This window comes from Sebastes fasciatus, chromosome 5 (assembly GCF_043250625.1).
Source record: "Sebastes fasciatus isolate fSebFas1 chromosome 5, fSebFas1.pri, whole genome shotgun sequence".
Lineage (NCBI taxonomy): Eukaryota > Metazoa > Chordata > Actinopteri > Perciformes > Sebastidae > Sebastes > Sebastes fasciatus.
Genome location: NC_133799.1, coordinates 13,623,702 through 13,651,513, shown reverse-complemented (window position 1 = coordinate 13,651,513; position 27,812 = coordinate 13,623,702). Strand labels below are relative to the sequence as shown.

Below are 27,812 nucleotides of genomic sequence, written 5' to 3'. Positions count from 1 at the left end.
AGTCTCTTGTGTGATCCACTCACTGGAGTTTGGTCCAGACATCTTGGTCTCCAGCTCCTGGATCTGTTTAACCAGCAGGGAGATGTGCTGCAGCAGGTCTTTGTTTTGCAGCAGGAGCTGGTGGACTCGAGCCTGGGCCTCCAGCCGAGCCGTGGCCTCCGCACTCAGCTGGTCTTTCAGCAGGTGGACCTGCACAGGAGGAGGTGAGTCAAGACGGACAGATAGAGGAGGAGAGAGGAAGAAGAGAGGAACAGAAGCTCAGTGCCGTGTATACAAACATTTTCCCCAGGTCAACACTTACAAAATCAGCACTACTACCTCTTATCTGAATTCCCCCAAACACACAGATACACCACACACCTCTCCACTTGAACAACACTCAAACTGTGTTGACGCTTCAAATATAATTTGCTTGTCAGTGAAAGGTGTGAGGGGGAGGTCTTTAGGAGATTCATTTGAGATGCAGCTCAGCACTGTGTCAAGTTGTTGTAGTCATAAATAAAAAGAAGAATCAATGAATTAATGAATTCAGATAAATTGTGAAAGGGCTTAGAACATTATGATATAAGTTTGTGATGGCCATTACCATGCTCCATTACGTCTCATAAGTTGTTACAGCAATTTTGGGGTTGACGACATTTATTATACAGATTTGGTGTTAAGTTTAACCATTTTTTTTACCACCAAAGAATTGATCAAAATGATTTATAATCCCTCCAAACTACAACATTAAGACAAAAGACCTTGAGGAACACCATAGAAAAAGCCCTGCAGTGATTTGGTATCAAATACCTTTGACATTTGGAGATTTCTGCAATAATTGCATTTTTCAGAAATTGGATGACGAGCACTTCTGTTCTGGAAACTGCTAAGAAACCCCCTTATTGTCAATATACCTGGGAAAGCCATCCATCTTCTGAATGCCCGAGGTCTGTAGTTTGTGGTTGTCAAGTTTCATGAGGCTGTGATTATCCTAGAAGTCACCACAGGTCATTTTATACAGTGAGGTCATGTATGCTGAAATATTCCACATTACATTATTTTTAGAATAGGCAAAAATAACTGATTTATACTGCATGCAAAGAACTGCATGTTTTTTGCCCCAAACTGCATGTGATTATCATAAAGTGGACATGTCTGTAAAGGGGGGACTCGTGGGTACCCATAGAACCCATTTACATTCACACATCTTGAGGTCAGAAGTCAAGGGACCCCTTTGAAAATGGCCACGCTGGTTTTTAGCTAACTTTGGAGCGTTATTTAGCCTCCCTCCCAACAACCTAAGATGATAAGGTTGGTACCAATTCCTTAAATCGTCTAGTTTCATATGATACCAGTATCTTCTAGCTTTAAGACTGAGACAGCCTCTTAAAGACAGTAATATTGGTCGGGATCGCCGGCGATCCCGCGGGTCTCATAGGGAACTTAATGAGGTGTTGCCAAATTCTATCAAATTGAGGGCTAAATATAAGGTGTTGAGTCATTCAGCCACGTGTGTTAGGGCAGTATAATTTCTAATGAGGGAATACTGTAGGAAAGAAAATGTTTCTGAGCTGAAGTAAGATTCACCGGAGACAAGCCGATGATTATAAGCAAAGAATCTCATTCTATACTAGAGGTAATGTACGGAGCCCCACTAGACCCCTAGGAGTAAATTTTTATTAATTCGTGCCCTCAAGTTAGTAACTCGTTCCCTCGAGCTACTTCATAGTGCACTTCCTCCAATCATTCCTGACAGTCCACGCATTGCTGATGTACTGAACCCCTCTAGATGATGTACTTCGGTAAAGTTGGAAAGATATTGACAGATTAAAACTTCCTGGATCAATAACTCATAAACGAAATGTTGAGGCTGTGAGTGAGTGGTCAGGGACCGTCAACAAAGTGCAACTCCGAAAAGAGATGCTATAGAAATATTCAATAACTTCAGTATTATACAGGGTAGTACCACCAAAAATGATCTCCTCGTGGTTGTACTACAACATTTAATCTGGAGAAATATGATTTTGCATAATTCTTTTGAATTTTTAATGGAAAAAATATTTTATAACTTCAGTATTATGCAGTTTAGTACCACCAAAATCACTTCACACGTCAATGGTCTCTTCCTGATTATACTTATTAAGACATTTAAGTGGAACTTCACTTTATAAAAGTGAAGTTATTGAATATTTTTCCCATTAAAATTCACCAAAATTATGCAAAAGCATAAAACATTCAGGCAATATGGGCAAATTGCTATTGCAAAAGTCTTTCTTTTTTTTTTTTTTTAACAAATGTAGCCATTATTTAGGCCTTCACCTTGTAACTATTGATCAGGGAATGAGAGGCTTTAGGATCTGGCTGACTCAGCACAGCGGATGGCAGTGATTGATCAATCGCACTGTATTTTTGACTGCGTGGTAATTAATCAATGCAATGCTGTAGAAAAAACAGAAAAGTGTTTTTCTATTTGGAAGCAAACAGATCAATCTGTGACAATTCGGGTGGGGATGTGTGAAGAAAACCACAAGGCAACATAACCACAACACAAGCACAGCTGCTGGTTGTGCGCGGGGCTGAAGTTTGATAATCAATAGCTGGACACGTTTCATGTACAGCATCGAGTTGAAGAAGTTTAAAGTTAGATACTGACCATCTGAATAGATATCATCTAGAAATAGAAACTCAAAATCAAACAATGAGATGATTGTTGTTGTTCCTGCTTTGACCATGTAAAGCACTAAATAACTGTTTTGAAAAGTGTTGTATACATAAAGTTTATTGTTATTAGAAAAATAATCAACTATTTTGATAATTGATGAATTGTCAACTATTCATATTATCACGTTAACTTTGGCAGCCCTAATATACAGTATGTATATATATATATAAACACAAATACGCAACAATTAATCAAGAAAATAATCAGCAAACTAACTGATAATTGAGGATATCTTTGGTTTTGACTTTCTGATATTTGATCTCTCTCCATTACGTACACAGACAGATCCAACGTACTGAAAAAAAACACGAGCGATAGATATTAGATCTTTGTAATTTCTGTGGCTTTATATCCGTCTATTGAACTTTTATTACAAGCGTAGCAGAGCTCTCCAGTGGCTACTCTGATCCTCGTGTAACTTTAATGCCAGTCTGCTGTGGTCTTTAAGATTAAAGCACGGACTCCATTTCAATTTAAGACTGAAAGGCTAAAACTTCTATAACACTCTGAATCATTTATATAAGAGGGGAGTGAGGGAAGGGAAAGAAGGCACCGTTCACTCAGTACACACGAACAGACACACACACACACACCGCAGTTTGTGTAGCAGCAATGACTCCCCATTTTTACTTCAAAGTACTCTCCGAATCAAATGTTAGTGGCCCCACCTCCAACCTCACTCAGACAGCCATCCGCTGTCTTGGGCACATAATTGCTTTTAACAATTTCAAAGGAGAAATCCTCAAGATTTCAAATCACAAGAATGGCTCAGAAGAAGCCAAGTGTGTTGAAGGAACCCACTTACTAATGACTTTCTGTCAGGAAAGGCTGCGTGGCTCTCAATAGTTTGATGAACCCTGGAGTTTGAACATGGTCCAGCAGGACTTCAAATGTCAGCTGTCTAATAGGCAAAGAGGTTCTGAAGGAAAGAGTGTCAAACATGCTTTTATTCACTGATACTACATGCATGCTGAATAGTAAGAATCCAGAGGTGCTCCTTGCTGTTGACATAAAGGACTTAACTAACTTTGTTTCGTAATGGCTTCTTGTCAGAAAAAAACATTTCTGCTCTGTTGTGAACTTATAAATGGGTTAATCAGAGTGCGCCTGAACGGGTGGCCATAAAATGTCTATAGGAAGGCAGCTGGTGTGAAGGTCCGACAAGAGCAGCAGAGTATTTTCAAAGCGCCGTGAATCACAGGGCCTGGTGTGGAGGTACAAGTCATTGAAACTTGTAATGACTCCCTGGTTTCTCATTTCAGCTTGATGTGGTTACCGTGGTAGCACGGTTCTCTTCGCTCTTGACGTCAGCGGCGACACATATCAAAGGAAAAACTACAAAACACACTGTAATTGAACATTTGAAACACTGATGAAAACGCTACAGAAAGTCAGTATTTCATGAGCAGTCTGAAAATCAATTCCAAACACCGAGGGAGTGTTAAATCCAGATGTTTACTACAGTATGCAGTTTTATTTAGTTGTAATAACTAGACTGTGTTGCTGTTCCAATTAGTACTGTATCTAATAATGTGGCACAATGTTGTCTTGGTTAGTACATATTATATGTCCTGCTTGTCTGCAATGTTGTTTTACATGTATTGGACTGTCAATGGATTCAAATATTTAATCGCAATTGATGATTGTCCATAGTTAATTGCGATTAATCGCAAATTAATCACACATTTTTACCAACAATGGCCTTATTACGCCGTCATATATTTCTGATTGACCTCTCGATAATGTTTTTTAATTTAAGGATTCAATCTATTAATCATTTTGCTGGTAAAATGTCATGACATAATGATAAATGCCTATCAGTTCATATCTAATCATTTTCAACAGACTAATCGATTAATCGACAAATTGTTTCAGCACTAGAGTGGATTAAGATTACTCTCCAAGCCTTGAAATCAAAATACATATGAATGTATAGGACCTGAATTCCAGGTATCCATCAATATCACTAGTATTGAATTGTATATGAAGAAAGGGTCATTTTATGGAGAGTAACTTTTTCTTTTGATTTCTGTTTTTAAAACAATCACAATCTACGCTTTTTTATGCCTCTACCATGTTTCCTTTCTCTCAATGTCATCTCCTCCCTCATTGCCTCCCCTCGTTCTCTTTAGACATAAAGACTGTTTTCATCATTTTTCTAAGATGAAATCTCATCAGTTCCTCCCCACCCTAATAAGGAGCCAGTGAGGCGGAGAAACGCAAGATGGAGTCAAAATTCACAGCCTCCGTCCCAAGGCCTCCATAACGCCTCCACCTCACATCCACTAGCCAGACAGAAAAACCCAGTCTGTCGAGGAAGATGGTCATCTACTTCCATTATCCTTGCACTTAGCAACAAATAGAGGTGATTCCAGATCGTGTTGGGGCCAAGCCGCCTCTGCAGAAGTCATTTGTAAAGACTGACACCCCGATGATGACTTTGGTGGTGTAATTTACAGCTGACGAGGCCCCATTGAGCTATGGAGGAGTGCAGCTTGACGTTGACATATGCTGCCATGCTGACACTTCTAATAGCGCTCCGGCGTGGTTCATACTGAGGCCTTGGGACCAAGTGTCACATCTGTCCTGTTGCTGTCCAGCTAAATGTCTCTCACTGAGCTGCACTGACTGGTGAAAGGACATTGAACAACCCCATGTATAAACATTAGTGCACAAAGCCAGATAAGCAAAATAAGCAAAGAAAAAACAACTTGTCTTTTAAAAGTCAGACCTTGACTCTGTCATCTGGATATCTGATCAGAAAGTGCACGACGTCTCATTGTGATGCAGCAGCACAAGGTTACATTTGGTTGTATTCTGCACATGGACAGAACCAGTTTCTGTGGAAACAAGAGGCTGGTCTTACAGATAAATATAAAAACGGAATGAAAAATTGATAAGATGTGAGATGATAAGCTTTAAATCATTACAGCTGGATTTCTCTGGCTGTTTCCTTTTGCCCACTAGTACATCTAGTTTATCTGCCTATGTGTGTCTCCACCTCATTTTCTTTTTATGGCTCCACCTGATCACTTAATTCACAAGTAAATAACATATTCAGTGGGGATAATTATTAGGATTGCCTGTGAGACGCCCTAGACCTGAACTCACTCTAGTTCTACCTTTTGATCCATAAATCAAATGACAAAATACATAGTTTGTCCATGCCCTCTAGAATTACACATAGAAGCGTTTTATGATCTAGCCCCTATCAGCACACATCTGTCTGCATCTTCCGAAACCTAAATGGATATGGTTTGGTTAGGTTTAGGTACAAAAACAACTTTATTCTTACATTATTATTTATTTTTGTTAGTTTTAATTGGTGACTTTTTTCCTTGTTATGTGTATTATTGTCTTTTTGAATGTACATATTTGTCTTAATTCTTGCTCTGTAAAGGGCTTTGTAACTCTGGCTTTGAAAAATGCTCTACAACAAAAGTTATATCAATTCATACACTACACTTTTTGGGGACCATGATCAACGTTAAACAAAGCAGAGCACCAACACTGAATGTTTGTGGTGGGTGCTATAATATAAATATAATATAATAATGCTGCTATAACTTCATTTTCCACATTATCTAATTCATTTTCCATGGAGGTGTACATCAGTGCTACAACAGATTGGTATCAAGACCAACACCATTTAATTCTACATCTAAAGATTACAGTGTAAAATGCACAGAAAGGAAGAATGAACACGCTCAAGCCGAATGTCAGGCAGTATGACAATCAACTAGAAACAAAAATGTCGATATTCCTTTTAAAACTTAAAAAGAGAAGATCCAAAACGTCTTACTAAAAGTAGAACCCAGACAAAGAGCCAATTAAAAAGGTGCTCCACTTGTGCTTCGCTGTGGTGGTCCCTCGGTAGTAAACCTGCTGCTACCCCATGTTTTCTGCCGTCTTATCTGAGCGTCGTGAAATTGAAGGAGCTTCAAGCGACTGAAATGACTCCTTAAAGCTCTAATTAGGCAGCAGCATCTCTCTTCCTTTTTATTGCTTTCTTTGTTCAAAACTGTTCCCCAGAACAGAACAGCGCCTGAGGACAATTTTCTTCCTCTCAACTCCTTCTCTCACAACAGTTTGACAATTTCTCTTCCTAGTTTCCTTCCATCTTGTCAGTTCTTTACAAAGCCAAGAACACATCTCTATTTAACCGATTTTCACATACAGTAACATTACAGTTCTGACAGTTGCCTCGCTCTCTTCCCACTTGGTAAAACACAACAGTGATTCAACCTACACAGTGAATACAAGCTTTTACTGTATGTTTACTGCTTGAAACGCCTCAAATTCAAATGCTATTTTGCCCTTATTTTTAGGGTTTAGATTAAGTGCCATGCAGAAACGGTTCGGTTATCACCGGACAGCAAAACCACAGTAGCAAAGAGCACTACATACAGAGACAAAATGAGAAAATCAAGACCTTGTGGATTACATCCTAATCTAAAAATGCAGATATCATAGAAACTGGATGACACGGCTGTTTAAATGATACCATTTCCCTTTCAGACAAGATTGAAAAACAGCGACTCTCCCACTGGTAGCGTAAGGGGATTAGCACTGTTGGTTGTGCGTTGCGACTCCACAGGGTTGGTTGCCGAGGATGTACTCTTCACACAGGATTACCATCATCGCATTCCCGGCCCACGCCAGGTCCCTTTGATTTGGAAGCGTTTGAAACCCCTCCAACACTTATTTTTATCTCATTTTGGAGGAAAAAACTGAAGGGGAAATGATCATTTTGCTGGTGCAATGATAAGTAAAACGATTAGAGATGCACTTGCACTTATGTAATGTGCGAATGATGGCGAGGGAGCGCTTGATGAAGTGAGAGAGAACCAGAAAAGTCCAGGCAACAGTGTGGGGGGGGGGAAAGACGAGAGAGATAATGAATGTGTAAAATGTGTTGGAGGGGAAAGAAGATGGGAAAAGGAGATGAAGCAATAGAGAAAAAGAAAGAGGAAAGGAAGGCGTAGGTGGAAAAAGAAACGCTGGAGAGAGGACAGGAAGGATGATAACAGGGTGAAAATAACTGATGAAAAGAATATGGGAGGAAGTGAAAGACGGATGTATACAATAAATAAAAGTAAGGAATGAAAGGGAGGAAATGGAGTAAGGAGGAACTGAAGGAAAGATCAGTAAGCAAGCTGGAAAGAGACAGAGATGAAGAGAGGTCAAATTTCATTAAGCATTGACTGAGCAGCAGATGCAGAGGGAACTTCATCTTGAAACAGAACGTCGATGTGCTCCCTCACTTCCCTGACTTCATTAAACATCTCCACTTCCACTCATCCCTGAGTGAGCTGTGATTAGCGCTGGCCAGCTTGCTAATTTACCTCCATTTACTGTGACCTCAGTTCAACCTCAAGAATATTTCCCCAGTTTCCTGGTCGGGCTCACAGAGTCACCGGCACTTCCATCAGCACAGAGGGCAACAGTGGGGATAATCACCACTTCATCCCTTTCAAGTCATTTTTTTCCATAATACGCTGGGAGGACAAAAATGCTTGCCATAGTGCAACATTACTTTGAAATACAGCTGCTGAGATTATCAGACAAAGATTTGCAAAGTGCAGATATGTGACAAATTCAAGGAAAATGGGGCTGTAACTAAAGATTATTATCATCATCGAATAATCTGTTGATTTAGGTCAGGATTAATCATTGCAACACATTCTCACTCCAAACTCGTCAAATACCGCCGTTTGGTCCGTGCCCCTTGGTATCGGAGACATCACGGGTTACATCTCTTTCGTTACTTTTGGACGGACCAGGGACGGCGTGTCAAAATACCCCTCCTGCCGGGGTAACTGAATGGTATGATGAAAACAATGCAAATCATATGTTATGGCCTAAATAACAAATTAGGAATTTATTTTGGAAGAATGGTTTTCTACATTTTACATTGTATCTATATTATATATTTACTGCATTATCTCCAGTGAATCCCTGGTGTGCGTGAGGGCAATTTGAATCCTGGAATGGCGGACTCTGCTACTAAAAATGACATTGAATGGCTATTACTGACTAAAAATCGTATCATAAACAGGGTTTGAATTTATTAAAAACTCTTGAAAGAGGGTTTAACTTTAAATCAAGACAGCTCAATATTACTGATGGTGTGCAAAAATGTATATTCCTTAAAAATAATTCTGTTTTCCCTGGCTGTAAGCCTTTGTTTATCACAGTTGCGTGTTGTTGCATTGGCATTATACAACAACATTATTACGGCAGAGCTGCACTCAAATCTGACAACTCCGTCAAATCAGTGGGGGCCTGCGGTTTGAAATGATCAAAGCAATATCTGCCTTTAACATCACTAAATTGGACACTTTGGGATCTTGTTTGTTTTCAACAAATAGTTTCACCACTTGAAGCGAGATAAGTGAAAAACAGAATTATGTCATTTTATTTTCTGGTGTGAAACTGAGGCAACGACACCAGGGAAAGTTTTTTTGTTTTGAGCGGGAAATAAAGTTTGGTACTGTTAATAACACAAACACACATCTATAGATGTGCACACTCACATTTTACTAGTGTGTCAGCCACATAACCCCTCTCTTCTTCCATGAGTGTGTGTATAGACACACAAACATGTAACATAAATTATGAAAATACCCTGGTGTATGAATATTCATGTGAGTTTGGATGTTCGTGTGCAGCCTGAACAGTGACAAAAAAGGATTTTACTCCAAATTGCAGCTGCCGTCAATTGCACTCATTAAACAAAGTGTCTTTAATTAATTCCGGTTTGATTAAATTCAAATTTAACAAAAAAGTAATACATTTAAACTAACTCTAACTAACTAATTATTTAACACCATGGTGCAACAAAAAAATGTGTTACTTCAAAACACTTTCCATGCAACTGACAATTAGTTTTGATTATTCTCTTTTGTAGTGAAACATGCAGACCAGAAGTTCCCAGAGGCCAAGGTGATGTCTTCAAATATCTTGTTTTGTCTGATAAACACATCCGACAGGCAAAGCTATTTAATTTATAATAATAATTTAAGGAGAAGTGCATCAAAGCATCACTTTTTAAAGGCAGGGATCGGTGAACTGTAAACTGCTGGTTTTCATTTGAATAACTGTTGGAGGTCAGAAGAAGTAGAACTATTCAGCATTTCACACAAAAAAAGGCAAAGATCGGAATCTATTGTTTTTTTCCTTTCCTATCGCATTATTTATCTTTCAACCTTTCAAATTTATCTTGTGACCCCCAGGTTGGGAATCAAAGATTGGTTAATAATTTAAAACATTTTTGATAAGGCTGTCAATCGATTAAAGTATTTAATCACAATTAACTGTATGATTGTCAATAGTTAATCGCGATTAATCGCAAATGAATCGCAAATGAATCGCAAATGAATCGCACATTTTCTATCTGTTCAAAATGTACCTTAAAAGGACATTTGTTAAGTATTTAATACTCGTATCAACATGGGAGCAAATATGCTTTATGCAAATGCATGTATACTTTTATTACTGTAAATCAATTAACAAAATAGAACAATGACAAATACTGTCCAGAAACCCTCACAGGTACTGCATTTAGCATAAAGAAATATGCTGAAATCATAACATGGCAAACTGCAGCCCAACAGGCAACAACAGCTGTCAGTGTGTCAGTGTGCTGACTTGACTATAACTTGCCCCGATCTGCATGTGATTATCATAAAGTGGGCATGTCTGTAAAGGGGAGACTTGTGGGTACCCATAGAACCCATTTTCATTCACATATCTTGACGTCAGAGGTCAAGGGACCACTTTGAAAATGGCCATGACATTTTTTCCTCACCAAAATTTAGCTTAAGTTTGGAGCGGTATTTAACCTCCTTCACGACAAGCTAGTATAACATGGTTGGTACCAATGGATGAGCCCGCTACAACCTCAGAAAGATCGATATTGCAAGTTGCGTTAATGCGTTAAAGAAATGAATGGTGTTAGAACGAATTTGGGTTAACATTGTGTTAACTTTGAGAGCCTGAATTTTAGATATTTCTGTTCATCGATCGACTAATTTATTACTCAAATAGTCATTTAAGAACAACCATTACAAACTTAAATGACACAATGGCAACAGCAGCACAGAAGAGTAGACTCACTAGACAAATCAGCCTTAAAAGAAGCAACTGAAGAGTCCGGGGAAACTAATTTAGATGCTGAGTGGAAGCTAACAGTTCTAGCGACCTAGACGAGTCGAGACCACTGGGGGAACCCTGCTGAATGACAAAAGAGCCAAGGTCAGGTGGAACCACCTTAGGGTAGCTCATTTGTAATAGTCTGCATTAGGTAAAATACTTCTTTCCACAGCAGTTTTGACTCTATACCAGTGTCTCTGCTAGCGGGCACTGACCTCTGGCTTCATCAAGGTATAATTAATGTAATGTATGTCTGGGCACGTTGAATCCGAATGTGCGAGCTGTCAGTAGTGGCAGCAGTCTGTCTAACATTGTTCAGGTCACGACAAGGGATCAGCTAAGCTCAGTGTGAACAGGCGGTTCAATCAGGAGGACCCCCTGTATCCGTCTCTGTAAGCTATGAGACATCTGTATTTAACAGTCTGAGACACTTCTGGGTCAAGAGTGTGTGTGTGTGTGTGTGTGTGTGTGTGTGTGTGTGAGTGTGCATGAGGAGGAGGGTGTGTTGAGTTGTGAAATTGCAGTTTCAAGTCTCCAGGCCTTTTGCAAGCAGGCTGACAAACTGCATGTGTGTGCCTGTGTGTGTGTTTTGATCCAGCTCATAAGCCCAAAGCCATTGCTGTCAATAGTCACTTCTCCCACTGCACCCACTCAAACTGGGTGATTGATGTCTGATGCTGTGTGCAATCGCTTCTAACTTTTCTTTTCCAATCCAGACTGGATTGCAGGCGGATGTTGATCTCCTTCACTCTGCCAATGATCCTTGAGTGTTTCCAATTGATCACATGCTTCTGTTCCTCAGCCAGTGTGTTCAGCAAAGGCTAATTTTCTTATTTTGGTGGAAAACAATTTTAAGATTTATTTTGCTGGGATAGTCTCCACCCACCTGCGACCCTGTACCCTGTCAACGTATCCTAATAAAACAGTTTGTATATCTTATCAAAAGTTATTCCTAATTTTTTGTGCGTTTTCCTACAAATGTCCAGCAACACATGTGAATTTCTGCTAATTACAAGCATACAGTCTTCTCAAAATAGACTTCCGTCTTCAAATGAAACAACTTGGTTAGATTAAGGCAACACAACTATTTGGTAAGGGTGAGGAACACATTGTGGTTTGGGTTAAAATAACTCGGGGAGTGGCGTAACTTAGGTACGTAAGTGACGTGACTGGTTTCACACGGGTTGCGAACATCGGTCTCCTGGGAAAAAGTCTGATGTTTTTTGACATGTTCCCGAGGTGTTGCGTTCACGAGAATGGGACGGATGGACAACCAAAACACATAATGCCTCCGGCCATGGCTGTTGTCGGTGCGGAGGAATAACTACACCTCCGTCTCACGAAAGTGCACGTTCATGAGGATTTCATACACCCAGTAATGCAACTTGTAGATCTGGTATTAATGGGATATTTGAGTCCAACCAAGGTTGTCGTTCATTCATTCATTCTTTCTCGTCCCTGTATGTGGCCGTTGTTAGTTTGTCATTGAGATGGAGACAAGATTACTTTATTTATCTTATTGTATTCAATGTATAACCTCATACTGTATTATCATTTTGATGCAGGTACACAATACTAAAATAGAAACGAGCATGTTTTGGTGAGAGTGGCGGCCGCTCTGCAAAAGCAGCTCCGAGTGTGTGTACTTGTGTGGGTGTATCTACTGTATGTTCTTGAGACACGGACATTGTGGAAACATATTTCTACCTTGGGGACAATAGAGTCTATTTGTCTATATAAAACACCATCAGTGTACACATTATTCAATTAATGTGAAGTAAATTCAATTACTTTTCTCTAATCATAATTGATGTCTGTCATGATTCCTGTGTGTATCAGATGTTTGCCTTTTTATTTCTTTTAAGGAGTAATACTGCAGTTGTTGTTCTAGTGACTATTATTGTATTTTTGTAGGGAAGAAGAAGAAGAAGAAGAATGGCAGCAGCCAGAGCAACAGTTCCCATGGCAACATATACTCGAGGTTAAAGTACCACTCGTTACGGTAATGACCATCCCACCATGTGCATGTCTTGGAGGAATCTGAATTGTAATGTCACTGAAAACAGGGCATTCAAAAAGTATGAAAAACATTTCTCTTACATTGCCATATAGTTTATAGCTACAGTGGGAGTGTGGAAAATAAAGTATCCACAGGCTATAAAAAATTTAGAGTACTAGAAGGAAAAAAAGCCTTCGTCCAATGTCAGCTGGGATTGGCTCCCACCCCCGTGACCCTGAATAGGATAAGCGGTTACAGATGGAGTAGTTAAAAAAAGTGTGTGTGTGTGAAAGACGCACCTGTGCCACTGCCACTTGTGTCTGCTGCTGTTGCTGCTGGAGCTGCTGTTGGAGCAGCTGGATCTGGTGGTGGACAGACAGGGGGGCAACTGGTGGCAGCGGGGCTGACGGAGGGAGCAGCATCCTGGGGCTGGCCATCAGCAGAGAGGCCTCCTCTGGATCCAGACAGGAGACCTGAGAGGAGAGAGAGATATTTATGACCTAGAGCAACAAAAACATTTAACAAGTAGCCAGAAAAAGAGACTGCAATTTGGACCATTAAGTAAAAAAACTTGAAAGAAATACTATTTCGCAATCTTATTTTCATTTATATATTTTACAAACTGTTCACTGATATTTGCCACTGGCCCCTTCCCCACTTCCTACCCCCCTACTTCTGGCGCCCTTGCTCGGACTACATCCATTTTCAAACTCGGCCTTCATTTTAGTCTCAACTACACACCTGTAAAGTTTCCTGATTGTATCTTGCACGGTTGTGACGCTATTACATTGGCGACATTTGTCCACACAGACAGACAGACAGACAGACAGACAGAAATATAAACACCTGGCGAAGTACTCAAAACCGCAGGACCACATTTTGCCACGATGACTCACACACACAGACTCGCAAGGTATAAACAGTACCAGCCACCTGCTGTTGCGTCTGGTGAAAACTGCTATCATCACTTTTCAAACCTTTAGTTCACAAAAAGTTTCAAGATTGAGGTTGCAAACACAGGGAAAAAAGAGAAAAGAAGTGACTAATGAATAAATAAATATGATCCGTACAAGCAATAGCATTAATATAATGCCTTAGAGGACAAGTCATCATCCAAACAAGAGTCTGAATTTGAAATGTAGAAGTGCTGATTAGTTGCACCAGTGTGGAATGAGTGGTGCTGAGAATGCAGATCAGCAGCACTGAGACGCTTCACTCCAACAATAATGAGCTTTGGGACTCAGCTCGTCTCCATCTAACGCTATCAAGCATCCTAATTGCTTCAAGGCTCTAGTAACCAGTCACACATCGTGCCCTCTCCATCATTCAACCACTCAAAAATATGTTTTGTTATGCAGATACAGTATGGTGCCTTAATCACACTAAGGGTGGAAATAAAGCATCAGCACCATATGGTAATTGCGGGTAATTATGAAATCCAAGCTTGCAACACCTGGAAGTGGGGAAGAACCACACACAGTGTATCTAAAACAGCCCACTGCTCCAAGTCGACACTTTTATTTTCTACCTGCCGCTGTTCAGTGAATACAGAAATACAGTGAGGCCACCTTAGAAAAAAAGAGTGCTACAAGGTGCATGGCTGGTATAGAGAACAAAAACACCACTGCTGAGACCTTGATTCAACCCACGCAGGAGGTGCATCTCTTCGCCTGCCGTCTAATGGAACACATTTGGCACTGTTCAATGTTGGGAAGCCAGTGAGGGATCACGACAATGGGGGTATAGCGTGAACCACCAATGCATGCTATGACCCAATGCCATCGAGCAAGTGACTGCCACAGGTTGAGGGTCCACTTCCATATGGAAGACTTAATAGATTACAGAAGTCCTTGGTCCCATTTACACTTTTCATTTCAAGTGTCCCATATACAGATAAAATACTGCCACAGTTATTTTGAGTAGAGATTACATATGCGTCTTTGAGAGACCATGTCTCCTACAAAATTACGTTCACATACAACTAAACTGCATTCTCAATAACGTTTCGAGGGACATGTATTTTCTCCCGGATTATGGTTACAGTGTTAAACAGTTTTAAACACGTGGTTAATGTAAATTGAAACAAAACAAAAACGCAACAAAAAATTAGGTTTAGGCAAAAAAAATACTTAGGTTTGGTAAAAAAACATTATGGTTTGCCTTTAAATGACTATTATTAATGACTGCTATTAAGCTACGGACAAGAATTTAAATGAGTTAACGTTGACTTTTGGTTTCACTCGGGACACAAACAGCGGACTCCCGGCTGAAAGTCCTGTGTTTGTTGGACCCATCCACCACCCCGACCTCCTCCCTACGCGAACGTCCGTGGACTGTCATTAGAAATGTATTTGTGATACGTCAAAAACAAACGTAATCCGCAACAAAATCTGTTTCCCTCGAAACGTAATTGACAATGCAGTAACGTAAGGAAACGTAATATTAAGGAGACAGGGTTGCTTGGAGAAACATTTACACGTTTTCAACATCTGGCTAGAATGCGTCTCAAACCTCCTTCCGAGTTCATTTGGGCAACGGGATTTGAACCTGTTTCTGATGTTTTGCCCAATCATTTACTTGGCTTTTTTGCTATCAAACTTTTGGCTTTTGAATAGCAAAAACAACTAAAACATATACTTGACAAGCAGCCAGAAAAAAAAAATACAAACATGAATCTAATGGGCAAAAATGGATTTACCGTAAGCCAATTCCTTATTGATGAAACAAGGAGATGAGACAAGGTGGTTATGGTTATAGATCATATTTTTCAGTTAACTCTAACTGTGACAGGCTCAGTTTTAGAGGCTGAAGCTACTTCATATAACCACATGAAACTAGAAAACCAAAGGAATCCATTGGTAGCAACCATGTCATGTTCGGGAAGGAGACTAAATAACGTTCAAAAGTTAGGCTAAATTTTGGCGAGGAAAAACTGGCATGGCCATTTTCAAAAGGGGTCCCTTGAGAAATGGGTTCCCATGAGTTTCTCCTTTGTTTATGATAATCCAATGCAGGTTACGGTAAAAACTATGCAGTTTTTTTGCATGCAGTACAAATGGGTTATATTCGCCTCTTCTAAAAATGGTGTATTTGAATATTTCTGTATACTGGGATCCCATGGAATTGCATGAATTGGGTATGACTGGAGAGCAGAGGCTCTTATGGATCCAATGAACCAAATTGTATTCATTTGTGATGATGTTAGTCCCCATAGTAACCATTTCATATAGTACATATGTTGACCTGCTATCTCCCCATAAAGACCTCCTGAGACAAAAAACAGGTCTATGGTGGGTCTCTTAGGGTTAACCTATTTAACATGGCACAATTACTTTTTATTATTGGAGCTCTAATGTTGGTTAACTAGCAAGTTCTTGCTGCACAGTAGTTCATTGGCTTTACAACTTAAGCTGTATTGGTTTCTGCTGGTGTCACCTCTACTTCCTCAGATCCACAGCAACTGGTTGCTGGACGTCAAGCATCTTTGAAAACGGTTTCATGGCTGCCAAGTTTGAACAATTAGATTGTTGACTGAATACAAACTATGTCACATCACTAATGGGCGACACAAGGTGCTTCAAAGTGACTGGAGTCACGGCGCCAAATGACGTTCGGCAAACAAAGTCGACACCTGATTAAATTGAACCTCAACCTGCCTTAAGGAATCCATGCCCAAACACTTCACCATCTGTCACACCTTCTGGTGACACACGCATACACACCATGAGAGGAATACATGACTGATGGCCTGTCTGAGCTGGATCTTTTAGGTTAATGAGAGGAAATTATCCAAGATGACAGGTTGTTTGGTGCAATCACATAATGAATAGGAAGACAGAAGGCTGTGTGTGTGTGTGTGTGTGAAACAGAGGATTTGCTGGACTCCTCAGAAACATGTCAGATCATCTAAAGTGCCTCTTTAAAACAGACACATCATTCACAGCTTTTCTTTTGTAGAAGCTACTTGCAGACACCTGAGGCGACACTGAGCCTGCTAAGTAAAAGATGTTAAACAAGACTGCTGCTTTGGCTTTGAAACAGCGAGTGTTGTCAGGCAAACAGGGAAGGTTCAGTGACTGGAAGATGACTCAGCAGTCAAACTAACAGAGAGGAGAAATGGTGAAATGTTTGGATTTCAAGCACTGTGGACACAGGAACTCTTCTCAATTATAGAAAAATGGAAAAAGAAGACAGATTTAAACAGGCTGTCAGCAGCAGCCGCAGATACAACACAGATGGAGAAGAAATCACATTATGGTGTGCGCTCGCGGCGATGTGGGGGTTTGCCCGGGGTCTGGTGCCAATGGGCCTGGCCTGCCATTCGGAACCTTAAACCAAGTGTGGCGTCGCCCGCCGAAGGCCTCCGGGTACCCAACTCTCCTCTCTCCTTCGGAGGGAGCACAGAGGGTTCAATGATGGGTCTATGGGGCAGATCCGATGGCTTTGGAGGAAGCCCAGAGGGCCTGGAGGCCGCCCTTCGCCCCTCGAGCGTGATGGATGAGTCTATGGAGCTAACATACAGCAGTCATCTACAACATAGATTATTATTCTGTCCCTCCAGTTCTTATAACAGTGGTAGTTTAACCAATAACCGCTTGTATAAAAGTATTTACATTACTGTTGAAAACATCCACTGTCCATCCTACACAGAATATTCTAGGAAAAACACACTTTCCACAATATTTGGATGGATGAACATTTGTTGGTAGTGCAGTGAGCATCAAAGATGGAGAAAAAAGAAAAAGGAAAACATTTTGAATGACTGCTGACAGTATCACTAAGGGTCTGGTTTCAGTAGAAAACAAGTGCTGTCTGGCCGCGTCGGAAATCAAAAGGTGTTGTTCCAAACAGGGGCCGTGGAAGTTGGAGAGGGATGCCAGTTGAATTATGGGGATACTTTCAGACAGTCTCTCCTGGAAGGCATTCATAGTGTTGCTCTCAGTTGTTCATGTGAAAAAAGACAGAAATAGTTGTCAAGAATGAAAAAAGAGAGTTCTCACCTCCTCACAGCCGGCCAATCACTGCATGAAGTGGGTGTGAAAATCAGATTGCCGGTTTCGGAAAGTTACAGAAATGGTCAGGTACAGCACACTAACCCCCCCCCCCCCAGTCCCCTGAAAAGCAATGTTGAAAAGGTGTGTGGGGAGAAAGCGATTTGACATATTGGCAGCATAACAGTGATGAACCCACTGCAAATTAACACCCAAATTATCAGCTCCATCCAGCTTTAAACCTCTTTAAGCCCATTCATTGGAACATTAGACTGTATGGTTAAGTCTCACAGCTCTAATCAACCCCCCTATGACATTGTAAATAGCTGTTTTCAGCAAAAAAGCTCAACAAGCTGAGTGCCACCCGCCAAGCACCAAACAACAGAGAGGAGAAGTGATATATTAGATGATGAAGAAATCCCTGTATCTGCCGCTAAACACCCAGAATATGGTAAAAACATAGTCTGATAATCAGACTCGCCACTTTGTTTAACTTCCTTCATTTCAATAACTGAACACATCACAGAGGTCTGGAAACAGCTAGGTTAAACTATAGACTGTATATAAGAAAGTGGTTGTTACGATTAACTATCATGAACTGTGGTAGCAACCTGTCAATCACAAGGTAGCCACGCCCTAAAGCATACCCTGCTTTATTGTCTATTTTACTCTAAATGGGACCATAATTTACTAAATGAACATCATGCTGTATTGAAGTGGAATTTAAACTGGAAATTGAGACCATTAACTCATGTTTACAATGTTTACTGAGGTAATAAATCAAGTGAGAAGTAGGGTCATTTTCTCAAAGACTTCTATACAATCAGACTTCTTTTTTGCAACCAGAGGAGTCGCCCCCTGCTGGCTATTAGAAAGAATGCAAGTTCAAGGCACTTCCGCATTGGCTTCACTTCTCAGACCCGGAGGTAGCCCACTGGGTAAAGCCTAACCAGACCTAAAAGGAAACTGAATATTGGGCTTTAAAGAAGCAACCAAAATGTATAAAGAGTCAATGAAACAGTAAGGTAACAGTGTACATTTTCCGCTTCTGGGTCAAACATATTTTTTTTACTGAAATATGTTACCATGTTTTGACCTGTAATTATAGCGTCCCCTTGAGCCAATCACTTTAAATTCAAAAATGACACAAAATGTGCCCGAACAGCTATGAATATTGGATGGTAAATTATTCTCAGGAATGGCATGATGCCTGGAGTGCCTGCTTAAAAAACGGATGACCGAGCTGGAAAGGGTTGCGGCACATGAAAAAATGTCTTATGGGATGTTTAGTAGGCCAGGAAAATATGGGTGTTTGAGGTGTTCAGTGGAGGAAGATTATTGAGAAACACCAAATTTGTCATCTTTTTGTGGATGAATATTGGGAAATAAAAAGTCCATTCATAAAAAAAAAATGCTTCAGTAGTGATGAGATCATCCATTTCTCAAAATTGGTTAACTTGGAGATTTATACTTATATGACTGAGTAAAAGAACTTAGACGATGAATGGATGGATGATAGTGACACTGATCCACGGTGACCAATTTTCATTAAATCCAATATGAATGCTTATATACGTCTCTCGTAAGTCTCTCTCACACACACAAACACACTTCTCAACACACAGTAAGCAGTTTGTTGAGTGGAGACTTGTATATTCAAACACTGTTTTAGCCTCTCTAGCCTCTAAACTTGTTTACCGCAGTCAAAGCCAATTACAGAAGACGGCAGAGTAGAATAATCAAACTGAGCGGGGGAGTTAGAGAGGATGGAGAAAAGTGGCCTACCGCTGAAATTCCTCATGATAACTGCTTGAGTCTGGCCTGCCGGAGGGACACTCTCGTTATTACCATCTAATTCCCACACATGCGCATGCTAATGCAGGCTCTTAGCAGGCAGCTGGAGTCTTCCTTTATCTTTTAGCCTCTTGTTATACTCATTGAGAGACAGAAGTGGCAAGGAAAAAAACTAGGGGAAGAAAAAGAGGGTTTAAAAAAGAAAGGTGAAAGTGAGAGAGAACAAAACTAAAGATAGATGACATGGGCTAAAGGAAATCTTTACTTCTCGTCCTCCTGCTGTGATTACACTAGCTGCTTTCTGTCTGTCAAACAGACTGTCCCCTCCCACACACACACAGACAGACAATCACACAGAGATAAAGCAATAAAACACCTAGATGTTAGACAGGTTCTGGCTTCCTTCACTGCTGACAGCCTCCGCTACAGATTTACAACTTCATTTTGCAAGGGCTCTGGAGAAAAGCCTGGGAGATCACTCTACTGTCGCTCTGCATGTAATATCAGATCATATCACCAACTGTAACAGTCATTATATAGTAGTAAAAGTAGTAGAGAGGATCTTGATTATGTTTACATTAAGCTTTGACACCCTTGAGTTCCCCTCTTTCATGAATCAGTTACTTAGGGCTGTGTATCGGCAAGAATCTGGCGATACGATACATATCATGATGATATCGCGATATATTGTGAGACTTTAAGCAAGGCGATTCGTGCCATTTTTTAAATCTAATTTTAGGAAAACTGTAATAGTATAAAGAACACATCACCATATGCATACAATCTGGGTAAAAAATTGTTTTAATGCAATCAGAATAGTGGAATCTGCATTTATCACAGTCCCTGTAACATCTTAGCACTACTTTTAGAGGGCACATACACTGAACGGGTGTATATCTTTGCAAATGAAATACAGTATTGACTGAGTTCATCTTTGCATGTACACCATTAATTAAAAATCAATAGTGTTTTTGAGAATCGATACAGTATCACAAACATAATATCACGACACTCGATATTTTCAATATTTGCTTACACCCCTACAGTTAATATAATGCTTGACTCAGTAACAGTAACTAATACAGGTGAAACAAATGATTATCTCAATGATAGGAGCAGGTACTGCTGCCACCTAGAGATTTATGACAACAAACTGTGCCCATCATGTATGATGTTTAACATGGGAAAAGTCAGGCATGATGGGAAAGTTTCCCACAGTCATAGCATTGCAGGAATATTCTAACCCAGTAATGGTCTGTTCACACCAAACGCAAAGGGAATTTTTTCTGCAGTGCGATTACATATAAAGTCAACGCAAAGACAAAAGGAGACGCAAATTTGCGCTTGTATTCGTGCCTAATTTAAATGACGTTATTTTAAGTGTTGATGGAGCAGCTACAATATTAAAATAACCTAGCCCTGATCAATCCGAACTCCATTCAGAAAACAAGCATTTTAAAAGTTATTTGCTTGTCATCTTGCGGACAGACCTCACAAAGCATGAATTCAGACTTTTCATAAATCGGCATCACTATTTAGTTATTTCGGCATGCTTTTGATCCATTTATTGCAATTAAATCACAGCAAAATCTGTTTATTTTGTGTTCATACTAGTGTAGTAAACCAAATGAATTCAGCTGACATGTGACTTGCTAGATATAGTGATTATATATATTGATTTTGACACATGAATTATTAGCTGTGTGACCAAAAAAAGAGATAAATGTAGTTTTAACTTTAACGAAATTGAAGCGCCGTGCTCCTTAAAACACACAACATCTTGTGGCCGCACAGCATTCGGGTCTCTTGAGGGTATTATTTGCTATCAGGTTAATACTGTCAGTATCAGAAATGTCAATATGATTTGCAATCTCTGTCTAGTTATTTGGGGAAATAACAAAAGGAATAGCAAATACATTACAAATACAGAATATAAACTTTATTTGATCAGGTAGTCTCATTAAGAAAAACATCACCAAGAAAGCATCCTTTTGGCTTTGGAATTCCAGTGTGAACAGGCTTTCTGGTCAAAATAAGTCAAATTTACAACACACCGGGCTACAATCGCTGCTGACCAAAAATATCATGTGACGCTTTTTTGCGACCTTTCAGATAATGATTTCCATTTCCTTTTTTAAAATGCACGGCTTAGTGGCTGGACTTGCAGAGCTTGTTAATGAATACCTGCACCTGTGCAACTAATTTGGAGGATTTCTGTGCCCTTATATCATCTTCGCTGCCTTTCTTGCTCTTTCACCACACCCAAGTTGTTCTAAATGCCAGTCTTGTTCCCTTAGCTGTGATGGTTGCCTCATTAAATTTAATGATGCCATACAGTCACACAGGTGCCTTCATTAATTTGCATGTCCGTGTAATTGAAGCTGTGGTTCTTGGTGGGTATCTTCAGCACTCAGGGCCCTGTTGGTTTCTATTCCAGGGGTATCATCAGTGACCGAGCAGGAACGCCGGGTGAATGCAATTACCTAGCTGCTAGGATAGAGAAACAACAGGGCTCTGGGTCCTGTGGATCAGGACTCTGATCATCGAAGCTAATGTGTCGCTTGGCCTGGGGATGGCTGGCCCTACTCTGGCTTGAGTCGGGGTAAGCTAGTATTTGGAGGTTTAATTAGCACTGATCCAGAACCAGATAACCACGTATCACAATCCTACGTGGTTATCTGCCAGAAGTTGGACAACTCACTCAAAGATTCGCTCAGAAAATGTGTTACATGAAGAAGTGAACTCAAATGTGAACTCATCGGATTGCAGGAAATCTACTTAGCAAGCTGGGGAAAAAAAATATTTTAAGAGGCTGTAAAGTAACAAAACACATTATACTCTGACAGAGAAAGGTGTTTTCTGTTAAAGTCAATACAAATGTATCCCCTGTTGACTGCTGGAATGCAATTGGTGGTCTAGAAGCTACAGTATATCAGCGTATTGCAAGCCAGGCAGCCCATCCAGCCTAAGTTGACCCCCTGCCGGGCATAAGTATCGGGGAAATTGTTTTGTAATATAAAAACGAACGAAAAGATACAGGATAGACACCGGGCCTAACAACCTTAGTGGCGGAAACCCTGTAGCAGCAATACTAGTTATTAAAATAGTGATTTCATTTATACATCTTCAGATGGACGAGAAATTGGTCCTGCGTCATCTTTGATGCACCGTTTGTATTATTATGTCATGGGAAAGAGATTTTTCTATTGGAATACACTAGGTTTTTGTTACTTTACAGCCTCCTGAATTCATATTTCCCCCAGTTCATAGTTTGCAAAGAAGACCTCCTACTATCTGGTGAGTTTGTATTTCCAACATTCTTCACATAATACATTTTAGGGCTGCAACTAACGATTATTTTCTCGACTAATCGTTTTTTGGTCTATAACATGTCAGAAAATGGTGAAAAACGTCAATCAGTGTTTCCCAAATGTCTTGTCTTGTCCACAACTCAAAGATATTCAGTTTACTCTCATATAGGAGTAAAGAAACCAGGAAATATTTACATTTAAGAAGCTGGAATCAGAGTTTTTTTTTTTTTTCTTAAAAAATTATTAAGATTTATTTAATAGTTGGCAACTAAATGATTAATCGCTGCAGCTCTAATGCATTTTATGAGTAGATCTGTGACTGGACAGGTCCTTGTGCAACCCACAGTCTTTCTTTTGAACTAAATCCTTATTAAAAGACACAAAGAAATGGCCTTTTTACATCTGTAATAAAATATAATTTGTGTTGCAACGGGATGTTGAGATTGGATAAAACTCAGTGAGGTGTCAATCAAACGTGTAAACCAAAAGTTGTGATTGCATAATTTGTTAGATCTTATTTGCGTGCCTACTAGTGCGTGACTCTGTTGTCAAGGGTCTTAAACTGTCCATTTCATGGTATCTTCAAAGGCTGCTATGTATCGTAGAGTTCAACAGCTGAATATATTTGGTGGGTCAAACTCTAAAAAGTGTTCATGACTCTGGGTCTCAGTAGAGAAATGAAGTGGCACCTGATTGAACATTGTATGAAAAACTTCTGCACTGAATACTTGAACATTCCTAGCAAATATATACTGAATGTCAGCACAAAATGCAGGCTAATGGAGTGAAAAGTCAAGTGATGGAGGCATAGAGAGAGAGAGAGAGAGAGAGAGAGAGAGAGAGAGAGAGAGAGAGAGAGAGAGAGAGAGAGAGAGAGAGAGAGAGAGAGAGAGAGAGAGAGAGAGATAGAGAGAGAGAGAGAGAGAGAGAGAGACATTGAGGAGTGAACGAAACACTTGGGTTGACTTTCATGAAAACAATGGCCAGGCTGCAAAAAAAAAACCTGATCACTCCTGGACTGAGTCAGCTTTGCCTAAGGTCAAAAGGTCACCGTTTCAACATACCAGATATGGATAGAAACACACAAGAATGAGGAATGCTAAAATGCTATAGTCTGTGCTAGGGCTGTGCAATTAATCAAATTTTAATTACTATTACGATTTCCAATGATTATGGAAACAAAATAGGCAACATAAAATCATTATTTAAATTATTTTTATATTACATGATTTTAAATGATTATTCAACCTTGGAAAGGCCCGGGGAAATTGGCGCTTTACGGGACCCCTCGCCTGGATCTCGGCGTTTAGTGCTTGCTGTGTGGACGGAGCTCCCTGCTCCCGGCATGACTGTCAAACGTGACGGACTGCCATCAGTGCTGCAATGTCGCGAAAAACCCACGTGACCCGTCTTGAAACACAGACCCCAGTCTCATTTCCCACGCTTTGTGGGTGTTTGACTTTTTTTCCCTGTCATCCTCATTCATATCTATACAACCGATGTGTTTTTGGTTAAATTGTTTACTAGAGCACAAAGTTCTTCTTAGCTCTAGCCTCTTAATTTTTGATTAATGCACAGATTGATGAGTTTAACTTTAAAATGTAGGCTACAAAATGTTCTTTCTAAATGCATGATGTTTCCAAAGTCGATAAGTAGTCGATAAGTTTAACACGGAGTAATAGTGTTAAATAATCGTGATCTCAATATTGACCAAAATAATCGCGATTATGATTTTTACCATAATCGAGCAGCCCTTGTTTGTGCTAAAATGCTCGATGTCTGTACGATGACAGGATTTGTTGGCTACTGGCCTTGTGACTCCTCACGGGTTAGCAGCCTGAAGTTTTATCACAATCAGTCCACACATACACACACAAACTCTTGCTAAGAAATCAAATCATCGGGCTGCAGGGCTATCGAGAGAAGTGACCCCGGCAGGGAAAAACTTGGACCTCGCCTGTCCAATATATATAGTTGACAGTGAAAAGTTGAGAGGCAGCATTATTATTGCCTGCTTGTGTGTGAAGAGGATTGAAAAGATAAGTCTCTGTCCTGCAAGGTTGCTGAGGAAACAACCAGAGAAAAAATGTGTGTGTGAGGCAAACAGGTTGTGAGTTAAGGCTGACAAAAAGAGGTTAGCTGTGGGTAAAACGATGGAGAATCGAGGGGGTCACAACCTTTTTAGGTGTGGGAAACGGCAAAAATCCTCCCCAGGCATATTTTATAATATATTGATATAATACCATGAATACCATTTTCTGTCTGATATGGGTTTTCCACATTGTTCTCCCTCTTTAGAATCTATGAATATGCAAATATGTTGGACAAAAGAGGTTTGCCTGCTTCCCTGGAAGGTCCTTTACCTCCAGTGTATGTGCACTGGTGCAGATTGTAAATCCTCCCATGTCTAATTCCTTAATCGTAATCTAACCGGCATCGCAGCATCTTTTCTAGATTGGCGGCTGCGTGATGTGTGTCAACAAATCCATTTCAAAGTTGCACAAACAGCAAAACTATGATTTCTACCATTTCACATTTTAACTCCACTTTCTCTTTACACCTCCCACCTCCCACCTACACAAGTCATCATCACACTGTTGTCCTGAAGCCAGGTGAGTAATCATTTGTGTGAAAGCGGCATTCAGGATGATTACAGTCTCGCTGGATAAAAGCAATGACTACCTAAGCTTTAACAGAGAGGAGCAGACGTTCATACTTTGGTATTAACACTGTGCTCATGTTAGGAGGCTGTTTTATAGTGATGCAGTTTCATCCCTTGAATTTGAAGTGGTCAGTTTTCTGTTTGCATACCAACTGCTCAACTAGAAGTACCATTCACATGAATCCAATTAAATTAATCGTTCACTGAAAAGAGAATTTAACATTTAGCAAAACAAAGCAACTGACTAACCATCATTACTGCTTCTTTTCACCAGTAACTGAATACTAAAAACACACTGTCATGATCAGTTTTAAGATATTCATTTTCACTGGATATAAACACATTCTTCAAGAAAACGAACCCGGCTGCAGTGTTTATTTTAACCCCAAAATACAAACGTTTTTAACGAACAACAATTATTCTCAGCCAGTATCGGGATTAAAGTGTGAACTTCATACTGGACCAGGGTATTGGACAGACTGAATGATTAAACAACAAATGAAACCTAAGCTTGCACGGCAGCTGGATTTTCGCGATGTCACGAGATCATACGAGAATTGCAGGATCAAATATCACAAGAAAATCCATCTTGTCAGGCTTCAAGCAATGCGTTTGTGTCCTATAAGGAGCTAGGGAGCTACGTGCGTGGCTTAGGTGTGCGTGCGAGACTGATGAGACGACACAGAGAAGCGACCTTTGGTTCTAAACAACAATGGCGGCTCCTGAAGAGGTTACCCTAGATGCTGCAATAGCATCAGCTATATCAGAACTGGAGAGTATTTCTTCTCTGAAAGAAGAGCAAAGAACGTGCGAGGCTTTCGCCCTCAGTTAGTTATGCTTTCGTTATTTCGATTGGCAGATGGTTCATCCAATCATCTGCTAAGTATTTTTTGAAAGTGCCTGCCCTTTTCAATGACAGATTCTCAGATGCTTCTGTGAAACAAAACATCTGACAGGGTCAGGTTAAATGAAACCTGGGCCACATCAACAGATCATGAGACGACCCAGATGTGTAAAAGACCCCCCCCCCCCGCCCCCGTCCTATTTAGGAGCAAAACTCCCACACATGCAAATCTTTCAGTCTTTCGTGTCTCTTTCAGTGACATTTTACCAAAACCCTAAGGTGCAGGTTAAAAAAACACATCTGAACTTATTTATGAAGAGAGGCTGTCTCACTCAGACTGATCCACACTGACACTCCTCCGCACAGATAGAATACTATATATGACGGCAAAACATCGTAGGGAACCATCAAAGGTGATGAGATCTAAGTAAAAAAATGCTTAAAGTAGAGATAGTGTTCTGTATCATATTGCCTTTTACTGTATTTTAATGAAGCTGTGGTCCCAGAATGCTGCACAGCTGTACTATAAAGGCACAAATAAACAAAAACAATGTAACACATCATTTCACAATAATTTCCTGATCATTTTCAAGAACTTTCCTCGAAAGAACTATGTAATATGCTACAAACAATAGGGAAACATGAATGTCTTTGAAAGAAAAGCTAAATTTAAACCAAAGTAAATGTTAATTAATTATCAATGTATTATTTTAAAATTGTCCATACTAACATATATATGTTAGTAGCTAGCATATGTTGCATTTTATATTTGTCTGAAGACAAATTTCACATTTTTGCATGTTCAGCTGACCTGCTGTGAACTGACTAAATCACTCTCTAGGTTACACTGACATTCAATTTGAATTTAGTAGGGCTGTCAACGTTAGCGCAATAATAACGCAATAACGTTTGAGTGAAGATAGAAGCATCTTATGAAACTATAAAACCTAAGGAATCCATTGGTATCAATCGTGTCATATTAGCTTGTCTCAAAGGAGTTTAAATAACGCTCCACACTTACTCTAAATTTTGGCGAGGAAAAACTGGTATGGCCATATTCAAAGGGGTCCCTTGACCTCTGACCTCAAGATATGTGAATGAAAATGGGTTATATGGGTACTTACACACATGCCCACTTTATTATAATCACATGCAGTTTTTGGGCAAGTCATAGTCAAGTCAGCACACTGACACACTGACAGCTGTTGTTGCCTGTTGGGCTTGAGTTTGCCGTGTTATGATTTGAGCATATTTTTTATGCTAAATGCAGTACCTGTGAGGGTTTCTGGATAATAGTCGTCATTGTTTTGTGTTGTTACTTGATTTCCAATAATAAATATATACACTTACATA

General features: G+C 40.0%; 1 protein-coding gene across 4 annotated transcripts in view; it reads right to left on the bottom strand.

Moving 5' to 3' along the window:
- Positions 1 to 27,812, bottom strand: part of LOC141767644 (carboxyl-terminal PDZ ligand of neuronal nitric oxide synthase protein-like) — a 207,012-nt gene that overhangs the window by 36,975 nt on the left and 142,225 nt on the right. For all 4 annotated transcript variants that reach the window (XR_012593904.1, XM_074635139.1, XM_074635140.1 and 1 more), the window contains 2 exons: positions 13,157 to 13,330; positions 24 to 189 (listed from right to left, as the gene is read on the bottom strand). Coding sequence is in view for 3 of the 4 variants with exons in the window: in XM_074635139.1 (XP_074491240.1) it covers positions 24 to 189; positions 13,157 to 13,330 (340 nt within the window). In the remaining variant the exon portion in view is untranslated. The remainder of the gene's footprint in view (positions 1 to 23; positions 190 to 13,156; positions 13,331 to 27,812) is intronic.